The 22066-nt window shown below is 37.8% G+C and overlaps 1 protein-coding gene across 2 annotated transcripts in view; it reads left to right on the top strand.

Moving 5' to 3' along the window:
• UVSSA (UV stimulated scaffold protein A) overlaps positions 1-22066 on the top strand; it is a 61000-nt gene that overhangs the window by 26353 nt on the left and 12581 nt on the right. For both annotated transcript variants that reach the window (XM_082482904.1, XM_082482905.1), the window contains exons 7-10: positions 180-294; positions 14848-15025; positions 16294-16446; positions 21665-21848. In XM_082482904.1, coding sequence (XP_082339030.1) covers positions 180-294; positions 14848-15025; positions 16294-16446; positions 21665-21848 — 630 coding nt within the window. The remainder of the gene's footprint in view (positions 1-179; positions 295-14847; positions 15026-16293; positions 16447-21664; positions 21849-22066) is intronic.

The raw sequence follows: 22066 nt of genomic DNA on the forward strand, positions 1-22066 counted from the left end.
AAATGTTAAGCAAAGGCCTAATCTTAGATAAAGATTAAATACATAATTAGGGAAATACTTTTGACATAGAGCAGTCTTAGTAGGGCTATCAAGATGTCTGTGAAATATTTTCAATGTGAAGGGAAATGAAAAGCGGTCTTCACATTAAAAAACAAAACAAAACAAAAATCTCTCTGTAGATGAAAGCCTCGGATGACGATGATGACGACGACGAGGATGAAGATGAATTTGTGGAGGTCCCTGAGAAGGAAGGTTACGAGCCTCACATTCCAGACCACCTGCGTAAGGAATATGGTGAGTTTGCCCAGCTGTGACAAGCTTTATCCCTGCATGTTACTGCTGCACTAAAGTAAATAAACATTCATTCTGAAGTAATAAAGTGATCAGCGGTGTGGGTAATCTCTGAGCGCTATGAGGAAGTCATTACATAGATACGGGAGCAGCGATTGGCTCTAGATAAACAAATACTTTCTAGGAGCAAGAGCAACTGAGACGAGAAGCTTATTTCATTCCATCGTGTTCCACTGTAGTTTAGAGCCCGAAGCAGCACCGTGTATGCTTATAAGTGTGCTAAACACTGGGAGTGAAGGGATTGCAAAGTAAAGCTGTAAATGAGCCTGAATATTAGAAATACTGGTAGCGGTCTGGTGAGATGGGATAAGGTTTTGTACTATCATCTGCATTACAAGGTGTTGGAGATGTGCTGCTGTTTTTTCCCATAGGATGGCCAACTTACAGCTCAGAAAGAAGGCCTTTTTTTGTTGTTTGGGTGTGGTCATCACAAGATGTTAAATGGCACTCAGCCTTCAAGTGCAGAATTGTAGCCCCTGAGCACATACCAGATGATCAAAATATAATTATGCCTTCTTTTAATGCGTTCTAAAGATGTTCTTTAAAAATAAAGCTATACTTGTGTTTTTGTGAAATTGAGAAGGGAATTACTAGGGAAAGTTCATCTCAAATAATTAAATTTCAGTGCATTGTTCCTTGTCCTTTGTACATCTAGCTTGTGAAGAGTCTGCAGCTTTGCCTTTGTGTAGTATTGTGTATTTTAAGACTCAGAAGATTTCTGTACATTGTAGAAAAGGAGAGGGTAGCTGCCACCTTGGACACTGTAATAAGTTTCGTGCTCCTACATGTCTCCATGAGTATTTGTGCAAGACTGGTTCTGTATTGTGCCTTTTTCAATCCTGTTCATGCTTATTTTTAACTTATCTGCGGTTTGCATCATAAAAGTCAGGCTGCAGCTATTACCTGCATAAACCAAATGTTTCTTTTTGCTGAAACAAGGATGGGTGCCTGTGTAAACCCAAAATGATATAGCTCAAGTGACCTTTTTACTGTCTTCTGCCATCAAATTTGGTTACAGACAGTGAAAGGTGATCAGTAATGATCACCTGTAGTGGTCAGCTCAAGGACATCTCCAGGTGTGAAGTCTTGCTAGTGCCTCAGTCCATCTAACCCATCTAGACTTAACCTACCAGGCCACCCTGGGAAGTAAGGCCTGCATTGATTATCTGCATATCTGTGTTCCCCACCTAAGGACTTGCAGCAAGTCCAACTGGCTGGTTCCTGTTTGTTTGAAGGAGTAAGATGCCTCCATTCCTCCATGCATTTAAAAAAATATGGAAATTAGCGACTATATAGATGACTGAGATTAGACTAGTGTCCTGGTGAGCAGGTAGCTGCAATGTGGTTTGGCATGACTCTAAGCATATATGTTAGTTGAAACAGTCTGTAGGTGTCCAACTAAGAGTTGGGGAGGATGAAACTGGGAGTATCGAGATAATGAACTGGGAAGCGGATGTGCGTGTTAGACGAGAACACAGAACAGCGGTGATGGGCTGTAGGACAAACGCAGGAACTGGGCAGGTTTTTTTCTGTTGTTGTTCATGGTAAAAAATGTTATATTTTGATAAAATTAAACCAGTATATGTTGGCTATCCCGACTACCTCAGTCTTGCCATAAATACTAAGTTCTAATTACTGCTAACAGCGGGACTTTCAGAAAAGGAATATAATGGAAGAGAGGGGTAGCAGCCTTCCAGAAAGTTATGAAAAGCATCTTATGTATACGTGGCTAATGAAAAAGTCCCAAAACATTGGTGGTGATAATAAATGAATGAGCAAATGGGGTTAGTTATTAACATAGCTATGGTTCTTCTTGGGCTTTTTTCCTTCCTTTGTCAGTATTCCTTGTGCCAAAGCTGGTATTTTCTTAATACTTCCAGTTGCTAGAAATTGTTTTTCATGTCTTTAACAGCACCCCAGTGAATCTTAACATGTAAAAGTTCTGTTATACTTGTCAGCTTCCACTGGAAGTAAAATGTACTCGTGTCTTCCCTCTCTCCCTTTCCTCCCCTGTCTTCCTCATGGACACACATTTTTAAAAAATAAAGTATCTTACCACCCTTTGTATCACACTAACACATTACTTCACTGCTATTTGAATTCCTCCTCATGGAATAGGATAAAAGAACAAGCCTACTATCTACTCAAGGATATTTTAAAAATCTATAGAAAATGGATTAAGAAATTGCCAATTTGTATTTAAACTATTGCTGATAGAAAAATATATTATCGTGAAGGATCTAATCAATCAGAAAACAACCCCTTTCTCTCATTTTGTATACATGTAGTTATGTAGGAGCTAATGGTCACACCTGGCTGTTCTATATCTGATGAGCTTGTTAAAAATAGCATTTTGAAAGAAGTGAACCTTTCTGGTGTTCCTGAAGTCATTCAGCTTTTCTTGCTGCCATTTAAAGTTACGATGTAAGCTCCCAGTTGAGGAAAGAGTCTGCAAAGAATTCGGGCAATCTTTTAAGCGTGTGCTTTCTTCTATCTGTGTGTACTTCGGTGCTTTTTTGGACCAACTGGTCAGTTCAAAATCTATTTCAGAAGCCGATATATAACTATTGCATAATTCAGCTGACTTCTGTGTAATTACTTCAGGTCTGCCTGAGGAAAATAAAGAACTATATTTGCTCTACTGGGTTCTGTTCTGCATCCTTTAATAAGCAAAAACAAAATAAGCATCCCTTTGGCACACTTTGTTTAGAAAAGTGTGTTATCCTATTAAAACACACAAGAATATCTTGATTTCATAGTAGCATGTTAATATCAAGAGTTGGCTCTGTTAGGCAGCCACTTCTCTAATTAAATATGGTTCTTTGTTGCACGTGCAAGTGCAGTTACCGTATCAGTGCCTTCAGCTTTATCTTAATATAATCCAGGTGGGGTTTTGCTACATTTCTTTAGTTCACATTTAGTTCATGAGGACTCTGAGCTAGGAAGATGAAAGTCTCTGCAAGTGGAATGTTCTAACTGGAACATTAAACCTTCCATGTAAAATAAAATCTCAGTGTTATGTAGAAGATGCGAACGATGTAAAGCTATTTTTCCTTGTGTTGTTACTTTTCCTGAACAAACAAGGAAAAGTGAACAACTTTTCAGATTAACTTTTGTACTAAACAGGAAAACAAAGTTGTAAAACATGACTGTGGAAATTGATTGAAATGTAACATTTAAATTATTGATTTAAAAGTCACTTTATTCCCTTTCACTTCTCTTAGAAAATGGAATTATCCTACCAACAAGGTGTATTTCAAGCTGAGATGCTATTTTTGATGATGCATACATGTATTTGTGATTCTCCTGAGATCTGAAAAGTTTGTGAAAAATTCAGACATTTAGAGACAGGGGAAGTTTTGCATGCTTAAGTATATAGGCATGTCCAATTGTATGATCTGTGTGTATATGTAGTTTATTATGTAGTAGATTATGATATTTAATATATAAGATGAACTGAGTATGGGTACAGTTTGGGTGGAGGGAGAATTAAACAAGTCAATTTGAATCTCCATGTATAAGATGAAATGTAAATTTGTTAAAAGAATTTAGGTGATTAGATAACTGAAGTGTGAAGATATAACCCATTAGGGGTGTCATGCCAAATTAGCATTACCAGACTTTTAACGACCTCCCATTTGTATAATCCTTATTTACACTTGCACCTGATGTCTGCAACAGACAAGAGACCAGCCATCCTGTGGTACCACAGGGCCATTTTAAATACATTGTTTTGCTAAAGAGGAATATTGGGCTGAAAAAGAAACAGTGCTGTGAAAATAATTTTTATAGGCTTACTCTGGTTCTCAGCACTCCACACCAATGTGCTTATATCCGTTGAAGAGTAACTTGCCCTTGTATGGCTAGGATTGATAACCCCTTAAAAACTGAGGCATTATTCATTTAGAAGAGAGCTTTAGGAAGAGATAAAATCTTGTTTCCACTTCAGATTTCCCACATTCCGGCCTTTGCTGGTCAGCTGTTGCATTGGCTTAGAGCCTTAGGGTGGATAAGGTAAGGGATGGAATTGTGCAGCTTCTGACATTGCTCTTGTGCCCTAGACAGAATTTGGTGCTGACACTGGGATAAGTGATTCTTTCCTGCCCTTGGTGGTCTTGGCATAGCTTGCAGCTGAGCTCCGAACCGCATGGGAAGTGATCCTGTTTGAGACCTGGTTTTCCGTGTAAAAATGGAACAATTCTGGAATCTAGTTCAAAGCACCCACCTCCATCCAGCAACTGTTGTCTACTAATGAGTTTTCTCAGTCCATAACTCTGGGCTGTGTTTCAGTGCATGCATTCATGAACTTACTTATGCAATACTACTTTGAGGTACAGGGAAATGCTATTGCTATTTTACAAGTGGTGACATGAGGAAGCTGTCTGACTTGGGAATATTAGCATGGAAGCAGTCTACTGGTTATCAGGTTTCATCCTTACCCAAAATTATAAGAGAAATGACTATACAGTTAAGAACACAACCCATTATTTCAAATCTGGTTAATTAGATTATTTCTCTTGTATTTGAGCCTTAAGCCAAAATGGTTTTAGGTCCTTGATAGCTACTTCAGTGGGTCACATTGCATCTTAAAGCCTGCTTGGGATTTCTTTTATATCAGGATCAAATCTGCGGTTCTAAAATCCCAAGGGTTAGTTCTATACATTTCCAGAAATTCTTTCCTATTCCCATCACAGTGATGTGTCTTTGTGGGTTAGATGTCCCCACACTGCCTTTCGCAATCTGATGGTGTCTGGGTCATGCCTTTTTGTGTGCTAAGTAGCTTTTTTTTTTTTCTAGTATGAAATGTCATAGCAACATGGGAAAGAAAGCTTATACCCTAATTGAACAAATAAGGTGTACAAATCCAGATTATTTTTTAATGGAGAAGTTGCCACCTGTTTTTTAGATAGAATTAGGAGTGCTTCAGACTACACAAGCTATTCTAGTGCAGCTCCCACTGAGCCTTTTAGAAAGATGGATAAACTTGCTATTGTGACTGTTCATTAAAGGTGTGGGGGTTTTATAGCTGTTGTGGTTTAACCCCAGCCAGTAGCCACTCGCTCACTCCCCTCAGTTGTGCTGGGGGAGAGAATCAGAAGGGTAAAAGTGAGAAAAACTCGTGGGTTGAGATAAAGACAGTGTAATAGGTAGAGCAAAAGCCGCGCAAGCAAGCAAAGCAAAACAAGGAATTTGTTCATTGCTTCCCATCAGCTGGCAGGTGTTCAGCCATCTGCAGGAAAGCAGGGATCCATCACACGTAACAGTTACTGGGGAAGATAAATGCCATCGCTCTGAATGTCCCCCCTTTCCTTCTTCTTCCCTCAGCTTTATATAATGAGTATGACGTCATATGGCATGGAATATCCCTTTGGTCGGTTGGGGTCCTGGCTGTGTCTCCTCTCAAATTCTTGTGCCCCACTCAACCTACTGGTTGGCAGGCTGGTGTGAGGAGCAGAAAAGGCCTTGAGAGCTTAGCAACAAACAAAAACTTTGGTGCCCTATCATCATTGTTTCTCATCCCAAATCCAAAGCACAGCACTCCACCACCTGCTAGCAAGAAAGTTAACTCTATCCCAGCTGAAACCATGACAATAGCTTTTGCATTTTCTCTGAACATTAAAAAGCCTGGATTAGAAATAACAATAAAATACTGCATAGACAAATGCATGATTGACTTTCCAAATTTGAAGCCATAAAAGTCATGCATTTCGGGTCTTTTATTCAGAAAATTGCACTTGTTTGTATTGACTAGGTATACTCTAATCTGTACCTAAGCAGCAGACTTCCATGCATACTCTTTTAAAAAGTTTTATTCTTTTGACTGGCATCCATCAAGACATACAGGGGACATGATTAAAAATAAAACTGTCTCAGACACATGGAATGTAATAGAATCCTCATTACAGATTTAAAAAATAGGAAAATGAATTACTAATTTATTGGAATCTGTTTTTTTTTTTTTATTCCCTACAGAAAAGATTTTCTAAATGCTTTTAAATGTTTTTGTTTGTATGGTCAAGTACTAATGTTTCGTTTGTGTCACGCTGAGAGCAGCAGCACCGAATTTGAAGCCTTGCATATTATCTAACCACGTGTTGCTGTGTGGCTTCACTATGCTGACTCTTTCTTAGCTCTATTTATCTCCTTCATTTTTGACGTAGGAAGTAGGAAAACAGTGTTTTTAGTTACTGCGTACAATAGTAATGTGCTCTCTTATCGTACATCTAAATGAAGTTTCTCCCATAAAAAGGCTGTTTTGCTGTTTTATATAATAGATTTAAAGCTAGGCATGGCAAAAACAGCATGTATGCAGGTGTTGATAAGGTGAAATAGAAACCACTTATTTTGACCTGTGAAGAAATAATGGCTTTCATAGTGGTCTTTTTTCCTCCGTAGAAGCATCTAACAGATTTAGTTGATGCAGAATGATTATCTGTTGATTTTTACATTTAGGTTTTCCTCTTATTTCATGTTTATTTCTTGTTTGTTTTTTTTTTAATAGTATACCTGAAAATCTTCTGGAAATCACAAGGCAAAAGCACAAATCTTAAGTGTTGAGTTTACATCCCTAACTACGATATCTAAACATATCTGATATATTCAGTAAAAGAGTGTTTTTTAGTCTTTCAGGAAAATACATTTTTAGTTTTCTGTTTTTAGGATTCATTAGGGTTCCTCAGTGGTAGGCATATTTGAAAAACTTACTAAATGTAATTTTGTAATAGCTTTTAAAATGGTAGGATGTTGATCAAGTCTAGGCTTCTACAGGAGAGAGATTGATTATCACACCAATGATCATGAATTAGACTCAACTCAAGGGTGACTGAATGCAAATAAGGGAACACAAGTGTGGGATCGGTACAGCAGCTTCTGTTGCTAACAGGTAGCTGTATTTCATACAAAATGTAAAGTGGGTTTATTTGGGGCAAGATATGTGTCTGCAGATCAATCTGGCCAATTGCTTTCATCAGCTACAGGCCATAAAAATGCGCATTACTGTGATTAACCAAATGATTGTGCCCTGCGTTAGTCATAATGAAAACAAGTATTTTTGATGACATTATTATTTGGGAAGGAAGCTGCTGAAGTTCTACTGACTGTTGAACCACTAAATAGACACACATGTGCTGGCTAAATGGAAATTAAAAATTATACTTAAGCTTTTTCCTTCCTTACTACAATGATTTCTCAGTGTGTCTGGGTTCTGCTTTAAAAGCCTAATAGCTTTTTAGTCAGGTTTGATTTGTCTGGTCTCCATACCTCAGGAACTTCCTGAGGGAATTCGTCCTGTATGTGAAGAACATGGAAGACAGTTTTACATGCAGAAACAGCTCAGTGGAGACCACAGCGAAAAGAAACCTGCAGACTTCAGAGTATATGAAGCACACTTCTCAGGAACTGAATTTGAGACTTAGAATTACACTATCTAGGCTAAATAAGGACATGTGGGTATTACTTCACTTCTTTAAGGGGAAGAAACAAATCATCTTTTGGAGGGGGAAGGACATGCAGGATTAACTACTTACCTTTCACTGCCCTGTGAAATTTGGGTTCCTTTTTCCCAAATGTGGAAAATGCAATTAACACACAGTTGTGTTTCTCTCCCTAGACAAGAATCTAGTATTTAGAATAAGATTTCTACTAATATTACTATAAATCCTTAAAAAAAATATCGTAGTCGTTACGTGATTGAAATAGCATGCATTGATTTACTATAAATATATAGATAATAGATATTCAGCACTGAAGTTAGTTCCTCAGTCCTGAACCTCTATAATCAAGTATGTGTTGTGTGGTTTCAATTTTTACTAGCATATGCAACATTAGACAGATTTAATTATAAGTTTACAAGTGAGATTGCCTCAATATAGTATTAGTATGTTTTGAATATATCTGTATATGGACAAACACATGTTTTGTATTGCTACACTTAGGACAATAGTTAAGTAAAACTTACTATGATACAGTATATGGAATGAAGATAACTTTGCACATTTACTTAAAAACATTATTAGCGCTCCCAATAAAATAATTCTACATCCACATAGAAGATGATTGTAGATATTTCTTTGGATGGCTCCTAATCAGTTGATCACACAAACTCTTCCTCACTCTCAGGCAAGGTCCTTCTATGTAAATAAGGTTCCCACAAAATCTGACAGGACATGGGATATATTTGATTCCTACTAAAGTTCTTAGAAATTTGTAGTCACTGCACAGGATGCTGATAATACTTCCGAGTGGTTTGTGATAGTAGTGTACCTCATAGGAACTATGCAATGGCCAGGGACTGCAAAATGATAAGCAAGAAGTTTAAAAGATCAGGGTGTAAGGTGTAGAAAGGTTTTAATCTAAACTCTGCTGCTTTGATTTGTTCTGATTCTTAGCTATGATTGTAAAACAACAATAAATAGGGTTAATGAATGAGAATTAACATTATAACAAGTTAACATATCCTGTAATTCCAGCAAGCCAAACAAAGTATTTATGTCATGTTAATGAACTCTTCTAGTTAACTAACATAGTTTTTATCTTTTTTCTTTAATTAGGAGTTCCAAAGTAGAATTCTAAAATTTTAGATAAATGTAAATGAGCGTAGCTGCATTCAAAGGCATTGGGGGGAATCTTTTTCAGTAATTTAATCAGTCTGATTATAAAAGGCCCCCTGACAACTTGTTAAAAGTGATGTAATCTATACAGAAATATTAATATGTGCAGTTGTCCATGTGGCGAGTTGCTTTGTGTGAGAATATTTGCTAAAGCGACCTCTGGCATTTCAGCATCCTCCCCTGGCAGCTGCAGACAGCAATTTGTGTAGTGGTGTTTAAAAGTAAGATAAGAAACTGTGTCTATCTAAAGTTAAAGAGGAAGTTTGCTACCACAATAAATGTGTTTTAATCAGTCTTATCCCTGTATGAATGCTTTTAAGGTTTTATTCGTAGCATATTTTTATTATTTTTTTCCTTATTTTAGAGTTCTGTGTAGATGAAGTGATACTAACAAGAAAAGAGCCTGTTTTTTTTTTAGGTAGGTAGAGATGAAATTTGATCCCAATTAAAAAAAGAACAAAAACTGAACATTCCTTTAATTTGTGATGCTTTCATAAAGATCAGATATATTTCAGGGATGACATATAATTCAGACCTCCATCCCTTATGAGTAGCAGAACCTTCAGAAATAATGAAGTCTTCCTACCATATGATCACCTATGTTAATTTTGTTCACACATCCATTTGTGGATGAAGAGGTATAGCAGAACTGATCCTGAAACACTGAAGAGGTTTGGAAGCAATGCCCCAGGCATTGACTTGAACCCTCGGGTCTGCAAGCACATACGAAGTAAGCTTTGCAAAGTTCTCTTTGCTTAGAAGTAAAGCTTATTGTGCTTCCTGAGTAAAATACATGCAATTTTTTTCATTATGAGCACAGTAGAGTGTAATTGGGGAAATACTGTACCTGAACTGCTGGATTTTCCTGACAGTCTCGGAGAGCGTCTGTGCTAATATAAATCACATACATTCAGCTTGACTGAGATTCAACAAATGGGAAACAAATTATTTTTTTTTTTCCCCAGGAAAGTTGAAGTCCATAATACTTGTTTATATTCTGTCTTCGTTTTTTCAATTAAACTTGAGTGAATCTGAAGTAGCTAGATTTCGTCTAAATCCACACAGCTGAGGAAACCTGTGCTTGCTCTTTCTCTGAATTTTCACTGTGGGGCTTTTATCTCCCCCTAATCCCACCGTTTCTGTCAGGACATAATCTCTTTCTCAAATTTACATTTTAATTACAAGGCCAGCTGAACTAGCTAAAATCAATAATGTCAGCATTCAGCAGCCTAACTTCAGCTGAAACCCCAGCCTCTCTCTTTCCTTCTATCGATTTATCTCGTGAACACGGTCTACTTTATTGCTTCAGGCAAATAGGTGCCATTTGGTCAATTTAAACAAAAAAGGGGATTTGAACATTTTTTATGATTCTTTCTAAAAGCTGCTATCGGAACAATTTGAACCCAGTTACTGTACTCGTGTTAAATAAAATAAAGGGAATGGCAGAATTCTTAAGAGAAATTTTACTTTTAAAACTGCAATTAATCCCATGTATGTCTTAAAAACAAAACAAAAAACCCCCACCCTGACATTGGATACCATTCAGCTAGGGCTGTCTGTGCGATGACTATTGTCTTTATAGTAAAAAATAATTTTATAAACAATGTTTTTAAAATCCACAGTAGAGGTGGTGTTACTGATGTCATAGTGTATTTACCTATAGCGATTTTTCTATTAATGGTTTAAAATAAGAAATCAATGGGAAAATATTTTGTTCTTGTAACTCTTAAGAATTCCTATATTGATCTTTTGGATGTGATTTTATCTACCTAAATGTCACATTGTCCATTTATCTCTCTTGCCTGTTCTGTGTGTTGCTGACTGCTTGTCTCTGCTGTTCTCCCCCCCCCCCCCCCCGAAAAAAAATCAGTGTAGAGTGTAGTGAACAAGCAATCATGCTTTCCATAAACAAAACATTGCAGGAAAAAATGGAATAAAACTAGGATTTCCTGAGAACTTTTAATACCTATGCACATATTCTTTCTGAAGAGGGAAGAAAAAGGTATGGTGAGATACTGATACATACCTGCTACCTTCTGACTTTGAGACAGTTTGTAAATAGTACACATACAAGTGCTCTCAAAACTGTTGCTTTAAACAGTGCTTTTCAGAAAGGTATTTTTGTCCTTAAAATAAAAAAAAAAAAAGAGAGAGAGGAAAAAGGCCATTATAAATGCTAAACACAGTCTAAGTAATTCTACATTACAGATACAGTCTATCACATATTTTTCTCAGCCAACCTTGTTCATGCCAAAGGGCCTGTTTGTAACTGTTTCTGTAATAAAAGGATGGGTTAATTCTGTTTCACTTTGATACAAAGCACCTGAGAAGGGGTTTTTCCCTTTCTAGCCTATGGCAGGAGCTGAGAAGAAGTCCTGTCCTACCCCCTTTCCAGATACATAAATTCAAGAATGCTCCTTTAATATTCCACTGAAGTGCTGTTCAAAAAACATTTTTGTGGAAGCACCATTATCCCTCTTGAATGGCAAGTCCACAGCCTAATAAATGTCATGAGATCATTTCTTTTGCTATTTAGCCTGAATGTTTCTCCACTTAGTTCCATCCTATTATGCTTAATTATGATTTCCCTTATTGCTGGTCCTTCTGCTGATTTTGAGACCCTTTTCCAATGCACAGATTAGTCCTTTAAATGAATTTTTTAAACAATGTTCTTTAAAGCCTTGTTGACTTTGGGATGGAAAGTTAGATAACAAGGTGAATGTCGCATGTTCATCGCTTTCATTGGAGTATCTGATGTGGGCATGACTGAGTAAGGGAGCGGTAGTGTCAGGTGTGCTCAGCAGCAGCACCAGCCAACAGCAAGATGGCCTGTGTCTTGTCTACAGCTGGTAGACAGGTTCTAACCTCCAATATGACGACATAAAAGTTAAAAAGGAGCGATTCTTCTTTGCATCACAGTCCATGCTAACTTCAGGTCCCAGGAAGCATTGGACAGCTTGAGCAGCGCTGTCTTTCAGGATGCACTGCCTTAGGAATGTGGGCTTTGGTTTTGGGGTGTTTTCCAGAGAGCAGAATAGGGAGTCGGGGAAGAGCTGGGTTTGACACTGTCTTCAAACTATGCTGAATGTCTTTTTGTCCACTCTGCAATACTTGCTGCCTGCGAATGTTCGGACAGTTGGGTACTTGAAGTCTTTTCAGGACAGCCTCAGGACTGAAATACCCACTCTGAGATGTGTGTTCACTCCTGTGGGGTGACTACACAATACTCAAGTAGCCTTTTCTTAGGAAATGAGGAATGCATTGGCTTGCCAGAGCTGGATCTGGTCTTTCTATGGACATGGAAGAATATTATCACACACAAGTTGCGTCACTGATATATTTGCCTCAACAGTCTTGTTAAATGGTCCACGTTGCTCTTTATCATACGCTGGATAAGCAGAAGGAATGTATTGAGAACACCAAGAAGACTCTGTGAATGCTTATTAACTGCTGATGGTTGTGCTCCCTCATCCTCTTTCCTTCTCCAGATCCCATTTCCTTCCCTCTCTTGTTTTGAAAGGGGCGGGTAAGCCACCTGCCGTCATTGTCGTCATTGTCGTTACTGGCCTCTACTCTGAATTACCACGCCCTTGCCATTTTCTGTCATTGTGACCAGTATAAGTCATACTAGATAGAGACATGGGATCTCAGAGATGGTATTAGAAGAGTCTTCATCCTTCAGAGCGCTCTGGGGTGCTCTCTATCCACTGGAGTCAGTTGTATTCAGAAGATCCAGGAATGACTGAAGTGACCATGTATGCAGCAACATTTAAAGGCTACACACACACACACAAGCCAGATCCAACTGGATGTCTGCTTTTGTTTCTCCTCTCCTTCTGAGGGGCTCTAGCTTTGTGGGTTTTCAATTGGGTTGTCAGCTCTCTCTTAGGAGAAAATGCCCAGGAACTTGGTTAAACAGAGGGTTGACAGGGCATCCTTCTCGGTGCACTGAGCTTGGAGTCTTGCAAAATAAGGAGATGTCATTCCCTGTGCAAGGACTCATCTCCTGATCTAGGTACTTGGAAAGTACCCATATCTGTCTAGGGAGTGGATCTAGAAGGTTGCCAGCTCAGCAACTTGACCTGTGGCTGGAGTCAGGCAATGCCTTCTGTGTGGTTGCACCCCAAAGGTTACAGGGAACGTGGTACAAATGAATCAAGGTCAGGATGAATTACAGGAAGACCTTATAAGGTAGAAAGAAGGCATCAGAGCAAGTTGCTCTGATTTTGTCTGTGAAAAAATATGTTTTTCTCTGAAATGAAGATTTTTTTGTGCAGCAAAGCTACCTGCCACTGCAGATCCTGCAATTTCCCACTCAGAGGGCAGGTCATACCACATTAGCTTTTCCTTTTTTAGCTGATATATTGTGATGCATTTAATGATTAGCAAAACAAATTAGCAAAGCAAAAATACTTCTGGATACAGCTTCAGAACTGGCTAGAAGTAGGCAAGAGACTAAAAGTCCCGATTAAATAATGGCTACAACGTGTCAGGTAAACTCATCATAAAAAGGCTGAGATAATTTGCTTAAAACTTTAGTCTTGTGAAACTGACTTTTTTGTGTTGATTTATGTTTTTTTTTGGGGGGGGGGGTGGCCTTGCATTTCAGTCACTTCTTTTTATAAAAAGGCTTTCTGATGGAGAAAATGTAGTCTATTATATTAGTGTGAGGGATCAGGTCTTTCCATTTTTAGCTGTCATTGGCTGAAAAGTTCTTGTTACTACTGCCAGCTAATAGAGTTGCTTCTCTAGCTCAGTGGGTAGAGATATGTGCTGTCTAACTACTCAGCCTATCTAATTGCATCATTACAGTCCATGCTGGCTGTCTAATCTAGCTGTATAAAGTAATTAAGTTGCCCCACCACTGAGCTGTTGGCGCTGAACATCAGCTCCTGGTACTGCCTTGCAGTGGGCTTGTTCTTCTGGCACTTACTGTCTCTTGAGCGTATGCTGTGGGTATACTCATTGCTTCTGCCAGTGCTTAGATATTTTATCTTGGTAAATTGTTTTGGTATCTGTGAAAGAAGAATGTTCTCCAGATAATTCTGTTTGCAGATGTATTTAGGAATTGAAACTCAACTATTCTCAGTAGTGCTGCCCCTTAACAAATCAGGAGCGAAAAAAAGAGCTATTTTTGTCTATATTCTCATCTCTGAAGGGTCAATACTGTCACTAAGAATCATCAAAGAACAGGGATGTGCCTCACACAGACTTTGTTTTTTCACCGAGTGTGCTTCCATGCCAGCCATGCTGGGTGATGATGGTTCCCATTCTCGTTAGTCATGTGTTGCAGTGAATCCCCCACCCAGAAGTGGTTTCTCTTTGCCAGGCTGTAAGAGTTTTAGCAGAACTTTTTGCTGAGATGCCACAAAGAATTAATCTTAGCACACAGGAGCTAAGGATGCATGCCTTTCCTTTTGCTTTCTACTGCTCTTGGATTTCTTTTGGGACTCTAGGTGTTAAACAGTAGTGCCAGTAGTTCCTTTCTTCTATTTTACCTTGATACAACCTTGAGTACAGGAATGACATCCCAGCGAGCTGATATGATACTAGAAATGTACATAGAAAAAGTAGCATTGCAGGTTAGGCAAAAATGTATTGTTAAAATCCGTCTTTCCAAGGTGAGTTAACATCATTCTTTGTTATCACACCATGTCATACAAATTTAAAAGTTGATTCACTGTAGTTAGTTACTCAGTATGCTTCTGTCCCAAAACAAGAAAAATTTCACAGGCAGAAATACCGCTCTGTCTATGAGTGGGATGGATGTCTTGGGTGAATAGAAAGCAGTAAGACTTGTAATCAGCATCCTGAGCTATTTCGCCTTGCTGTGAAGCGTTGTCGGTGGGAGAAGTGAATCCTTCCTAAACATGGAGTTCTTTTGCAGGACTAGAGCCGCAGTCACCTCCAAAAGCACCAACGGGGAAGACATTAATAGGACCAGCTCCGCTGAGCTCCCGCATCCAGCTGAAAGGGAATGAAGACGAACTTGATCCAACCTGTGCAGCTGCCACATTGAAAATTATTAGAGACAAACTACCAAAGTTACTGCCTCCACATGCCAGGTTATTTTTGTTTTAATTCTTGTAGAAACCTCTTGCTCTTACTTGTATTTGTTAGTCATGAAAGCACACAGAAAAGTGCTCATGAGCTAGGGAAGCTGCTAAACATGTCTTGGTTTCATTTTGAAGTTACAATTCTTTTACTGAGATGTACATTCACTGCTTAATATTGGGGATTTTGTTAGTGATCGCACCAGGCTCTTAAGGAATATTTTGGTACTCGCTTGGTTTAGGTTTTATTTGGTGTAAATGGCCTTTATGAAAATAGAAAACATTCCATTCCCTCCGCTCCAAACAAAAAAAAAACATCCCCAATTATTGGGGTAATTTTTGGTTTGCAACTAAACAGAATATATCCTAATGCTAAATTAGAAAGTAGTTTCAATCATCTTTTGCTTCCTAGTGACCTATGTTGTCAGTGCTGCTGGAGGCGTGTTTTACTGGTTCCAAAGATGTATTTGTTGTCAGTCCTATTTAAAGCTTGCTGAAATTCCAGCCTTGTCTAGCACTTATCTGTGATTTCGGGATAAGACTGAGTAATCTACTCAGTGGCATATTCCTGAAAAGGCACTTCTGCATTGGCCAAAAAGCCCCCCAAAAAACTAGCAAACTGTAATGTAATCTAAGAAAGGGGTTTACTTAATTAGAACTCCGGAGTTTGGAGTATTCAGGTTTACCTTTTGACTTTTAATCTTTAAAAATTTAGTGTTTCAGTAAGGTGACTAAGACCTTTTAAAGCTCTCTTAGTGAATACCCAAGGTCTCCATAGTAGTACTCTATTTTTTGAGGACTTTGAATTCTGTAGTGGTATTGCACAATGAGTGTTGTAAGTCTGCAAGATGGAATTTTGTCAACAAAAACAGACTTTGCAATCTGTGTGACTGCTTTGCAAACATGGGCATGAGTTTACAGAAAAAAAGATCTTTCTAAAAACAGTTGCCACATCAGTAGGTCCCAATACAGTGCAGCGTGTATGACCCACTAGTGCCCCCATTAGATCTCTAGGCTTCGACGCTTATGGTATAATACGTTTTATTTAGCTTTAGCTGAACGTGCAGTTAAGCTTCATGGTGCAGTGTGTGCTGTACGTAGAGTGTGTGGTGTTATGGTCTGTGTCCTTTGAAAAAAACCCACCAAAACAATCCTGTAAAGGTAGTTGTAGTCCTAGATCTAAGATGATATTAGTGTTGGTGTGAAAATCTAATGAAAAAAGAGAAAATGATGTTGTGATCATTGCTGTTCTGTATTGATTTTTCATTAATTTTCTCCAGTGACTCTGCAACTACTGAGCCAGCAGCCTTGGAAGAGCCTGACAGTAAGAGAAGAAAACTAGAAGAGGAAAGAGCTAAAGCTCCCCTCATGCCTTTTGGATTAGATCTTCACTACTGGGGACAGGATCAGCCAAATGCTGGGAAGATTCTCAAGTAATGCTCTTTTTCTTTTAAGACAAATTAAACAAATACATATAGATTTACTTGTACTCAGAGGTCATGCAGTGGGGTGACTGCTATTTCTTTTGATAATTACTTTTCTTCTTTCCCTTGTGCTGTAGGACCCATAAACAAAGTCAGAAATTCTACCTTAAAATGTTATTTGTTTTGAGAAGATGTGATACTAATTAAATATCCTTTGATGCTTCAAAGCACTTTTTTCTGCTCTTTCATGTTTGTCTATTATTTGCAGCATGGCATCACTTACTCCAATTTAAATCGGTACCTCATTATGCAAAGTGCTATGCAAGTGCATGATAGACGGTCCCTCTGCTGGGGACTTTACAGTCTAAATAAATAGCAGGCAAGGTAGGAGAAAAGCTAGGGAGGTGTTAGGGGTATTTTTCCTGACTTTACAGAGTGGTAACTGAGGAAATTGATACGCTTGTTTAGTCACACAAGAAATAGGTGGCAGTTACAGGATTTGAATTTGGATCTCTCACTTTCCATTCTTGTCTGGGAAGGTTTTGTGTTTCTTGGACATGAAGCATTGCTGGCTTGGGGAAAGCTTTAGCAATGCCAGGGAGAAGAGATGGTAGGTATGCATCAGAAATTGTTTCTAGCAGTCAGTTTTTAAAACCGCTTTTTAGGACTAGTATTTTTATATTAAAGTGGAGATACAAGGTCCTCCCTCTATGTATGAATTTCATTTAAGTCCACCAGAACTTTAGTGTCAGTGTGTACCATACCGGGCTTGGAAAAGGCAAAACCCATTGACTGGCTGGGTTGCAAATCAAATGTATATTCTCAGCAGAGTTACTTTAACCTTGCTTGTTTTCTTATCAAAACAAACAAAAAAAAAACCAACCCATGATAGAATCATAAATCATAGAATTGTCTAGGTTGGAAGGGACCTTTAAGATCATCGAGTCCAACCATCAGCCTAACACTGCCAAAACCACCCCTGAACCATGTCCCTCAGCACCACGTCTGCCTGTCTATTAAATACCTCCAGGGACAATGTTTCAACCGCTTCCCTGGCAGCTTCTTCCAATGTTTGATAACCCTTTCTGTGAAGAAATTTTTCCTGATATCCAATCTAAACCTCCCCTGGTGTAACTTCTCCTCTTGTCCTAAAATGATCACAGTGTGAAAACAATGTTTGCAGAAAGAAACAAGAGGAAAGTATTGCCCCTGTATCTGATTGTGTAAAATGCTGAATATGTTTCAAATTATTGAAAGCCAGTGAAATTTGATACATAATAGTGCTTTAACACAGTCACTCCAAGCTTTGGATTCTGTCTGGTGTGGTGTAAGCTCTTCAAAGCCTATAAAATGGTTAAGATTTTCTGCAGGGCTTTAAGAAGCATTTGTCTGTGATAATGCCAAAAAGGTAGTAAGGCTTTATTTTACATTGCAAATGAGTTATTCAAGTCATAAGTAGAATCAGAAGCATATTTCACTGCCTGTCTGCCTTGTGCTGTACTGTTTTATTTTTATGCTTTCCAATAAAATAGAGGGCACACTTCTGAACCTTATAGTCTATAACTACAGATATGCCAATCTAACTAAAGATAATTTAAGTAACTCTGCACACATAATACCATTGGACCCTGGGTCCAATAAAATATATTTATAAAATAAAATATATTTATTGAAAAATTAAGGTAGTCATTGGCCAACTCTTTTAACTTTTCTACATGCATGCATACTGTCTCTATAAGATGCCTAGGAAAAAAAGGGAACCCAAAAATCAGACTACACATATGGAATGCCTATGGAATTTGAATTTTTAAAATCTGGAGTGGAAAAGTTCACCTGTTTAACACTACTCTTACTTAATTACAGCCTTTACAATAAATTAAGATTTTGATAGTGAGAATGTAGCTACAAGGAAGGTGCTTTTCCAAGGAAGTTTTGTTTAGGTGGTAAATGGTGAACCTTCTCTAGAGGGTGACAGTAACTGGGCTTTACCAAAATTTTGGGCCAGACCATTTTCCCTACTTCTGCCTTCACTCACACAACTCATTAAGCTAGTTTAAGAGATCATTTTAAGAGTTTATAAAGCTGTAGTAGTACTGGGTTTTTTGGGGGGACGGCAGGGGAGGAGGCAGAGAAAGTGGTGTATCCTGCAGTGTTTTACTGTGTAGAGACTGCTATGCCAGCTTAACCAGCTATTTTGGATAGTGTGGGCCTTCCAAACTCATCTACCCTCCTCCTTGAATTTAATTAGCTTACTCTTAGGATCAGAGTGAATTAGCTGGCACAGCACTTTTTATGACTGTGACTAGGCTATTTGAATTAGCTTATTTAGCGCTTGGTCCAGGAAACCAGTATGCGTCATACTGGTCTTAGAATTTATATTTATTCAAGTTTTTTATAATCTTCCCATCACCTTAAGAATGAAGTTGATAATTTTTTGAAAGAGTGCAACATGTCTCCAGGAGCTGGACTTTCTTTTACATTTCAGTAAACCATTACTTGTCTTTTATTCCTCCAAATGCATAGCTATGTAATTTCCATTAAAGCCTCTGTTATTTGTCTAGATCAGTAACACTCTTTCCACGAGTGTGAGTGGTGATCTTCTAGTTGATTATCTGTTCCCCTTCTGATCCCTTTTACAAAAAGATTTTACTTGTCACATGCATCATTTTTTTGAAACAAAGATCCCATGTTCTGCCTTTTTAAAATGTTGCTTAAATTACAGCAGCGGGAAATCAGAAAACTTTGGGAATTAGCACCACTTTGTTCTTTTCTTACCTGCTTGTAAGTCACGCTGGGAGAAAATAAGTTATATGCTTGCAGTAAACAATAATATTTATGAATATCTGTGTAGGAATCAGGCTATTTTAAGTCCAGTTCCCAAATGCTGATCAATGATACATGGAGTAAAACATAATTCTAATTTCCTTGAGATTTGTTGGATACAGATTGCAGGGGGAGGGAGGGGAATATTAAATAGAACTCTTTCCTAGTTGGAAAGATTGGCATGCACAACTATTAATTGCTTCTTCATTCTCATGTAACTGTAATTTGATAATTTAGAAGGGGAGGGGAGTTCAAACCACCAAAGGACACTAGAATTTTACTAAGAAATTCTGTAATGCTACCTTGCACTAGAAATCCTGTATGGTGTCTTTCTAGGAATGCTTTCCCCTCCTTGTGTCTGTAAGATTAGTAACATAGAGCTAGCAGTCAGTCTTGTGTTAAAGATTGTATTAGAACTAAGCAAATAAGAAATGTATTTCATTCTTTTATTTCCTCTCTATTGTACAATCTTGCCACGTAATTTCTGACACTAAAATACTGTACCGTTCAAATTTTTGTCTAAAGTCATATTGGTATATTATAAAGATTCTTAAAGCTTTTTCGTTTAGCCTGTAGTTTGAAGAATTGTATGATTGAAAACTTTTTTTAACCAAAAATAGTGGAAACATATTACTAGGTTTAATGTTGAACTAGCCTCCACTATAACTCTTTTGTCTATATCTCCTAATTTACCGGAAGTTATTTGCACTTTATGGCAGGTTAGAATTTTTCTGGCACTAGCAAGGTATATTCAATGAAGAAATGATTGGATAGCATGAATCTCTTTAACAAGGATTTTACTTGTTGAACATTTTTCTGATTATTTGGCAAATCATAGAATGGCTTCGAAATTGCTTAATCCCATTTTTAACCTAGTTCTAATATCTTTACATAGTTTTAAATGGTCAACTATTGCTGTAAAACCAGCAGCTATATATATTGTAGGTTGCTACGGTCAGATAATTTCCTCCACTTTTTTTTTTTTCTTTGTCATCTCCTGAAAACTTGTTTGGATAAAATTCATCAAGACTCTTCAGGCCCACTAAAGTAATTCTTTAAGTATTGGCTTATGTGCTTTGCTGAATTGAGATTGCTGTGATTAGTGAAGCCAATGTGCATGTATATATGGCTCTGCAGTCTACAGAAGGCAAAGTCTTAGAAGTAGGAATGACATCCAAGGATATTAATGAGTGAGAAAAATTGGATATGGGTAGAGAAAATCCTCTCATGTCAGTCTGGGGTTGGTTGGGTGGAAGATCTACGTGGAAGAATGGAATTGTGACGTGTCCTTTATGAATTTTAAGTCCTTATCAAGACGTCTGTCATCTAGATATCTCCATTTTGCTTGTACTAAGCAGCATACGTGCAGGCTTAGTTTAGCTTTTTTTTTCTCTTTAACTTCATATTTCCTTAAATTTGGGATGGGATTGTTGTTTGACTTCAAATGTCTTAAAGTTAGATATCTAAGCTTAAGCTGGTCATCCCAATTTCTTTTCATGATTAGGAGAAAGAAACATTTACTATCAGAGGGACAGTCATTGCATCCTAAGATTAGCATCTAAAATGAGTCACGTAATTAGTCTCTGGGTTTGCACCTTTCTCACTATAGCAACTAGGGGGGCTAAAATGAAATTATGTGAATACTGTTGAGAAAATTAGCAAATACTACGTCACTCAAGGGTCCTTACTCCCCTGCTTTCCCACTCCCCGCGTCCACTGACGTGGTACTAATCATCTTTGTATATTTGTCTATATGTGTCTGTAAATATAGGTAAGATCTCTAATTTTAAAATAGATTTTCAATGGATTAGCCTAATTTCCTAGAGGAACACCCCATAAGTTTCTCAGACTTATGGACACTGTATGGAACCTGGAAGAAAACTTCTATAAGAGTCAGCTGATTTGTTTTCTCTCTTCCTTGATCTCGGTATATTGCAACATACTCTGATGATTTCAGCTCCTGCTTCTCTGCTGCTACAGGAGTACAGCTACCAGGAATAAGATCAGAGAAGTTAAGATCAAACTGTTTCCTCTCTGATCTATCTTCCATGCTTAACCATAGAAGTATTTTGTTATGAAGAGTGTTAACTACAGAATTACAAAGTTATTCACTGAAACTGGATATTAGATAACTGACTCTGAATGTCAGTTCACGAACTAGAGCTAAGACTTGTAATAGGTTATAGGTTAAATAAGAAATCAATACTGGGCACGCATTGGTGGTATTCTAAAAACATCTTCATAATATAGGAGTTATAAGAAAGAATGCTAGATTCCTAGGTTTTTCTAATTCACTAGTAAAGCTTCCCTTCCTTTTACATGTAAGTTTACCACAGGATTATACTGGCATCTTTATGTGCTTTCTTACAACTTTGTGAAAAATTTTCATTTCTTGTTTTCCCAGGTTTGCTTCTGAGCATCGATTTTGGGCACCCAGTGAAGTAGAGGAAGAAGTGGAAAATAAAGAAATAACTGAAATGTTAAAAACTAGATACATAACATTTGCTGGCAAGTTTGAACCAGTAAAACATAGATGTCGAGCACCAATGCCTGATGGAAGTCTGTGTGAAAGACAAGATCGGATTAAGGTGGGCACTAAGTTACATAACTTCCAGGATATGTGCTATACGGAGAAGATCTCATTAAAACAGATACATATAAGTTTATTTCACATTGTAAATATATCTCAAGGTTGTGGAAGAAAATTGTATCTGGGGAAGTTTGCTGTTAGTATATGCTTCATATGGGCAGCATCCTTTTGGTAAGGATGCTATATTTGTGAGTTTAAGGAACTCACAAATATTTT

This window comes from Vanellus vanellus (genome assembly GCF_965231255.1).
Source record: "Vanellus vanellus genome assembly, chromosome: 4".
In the NCBI taxonomy this organism is placed as follows: Eukaryota; Metazoa; Chordata; class Aves; order Charadriiformes; family Charadriidae; genus Vanellus; species Vanellus vanellus.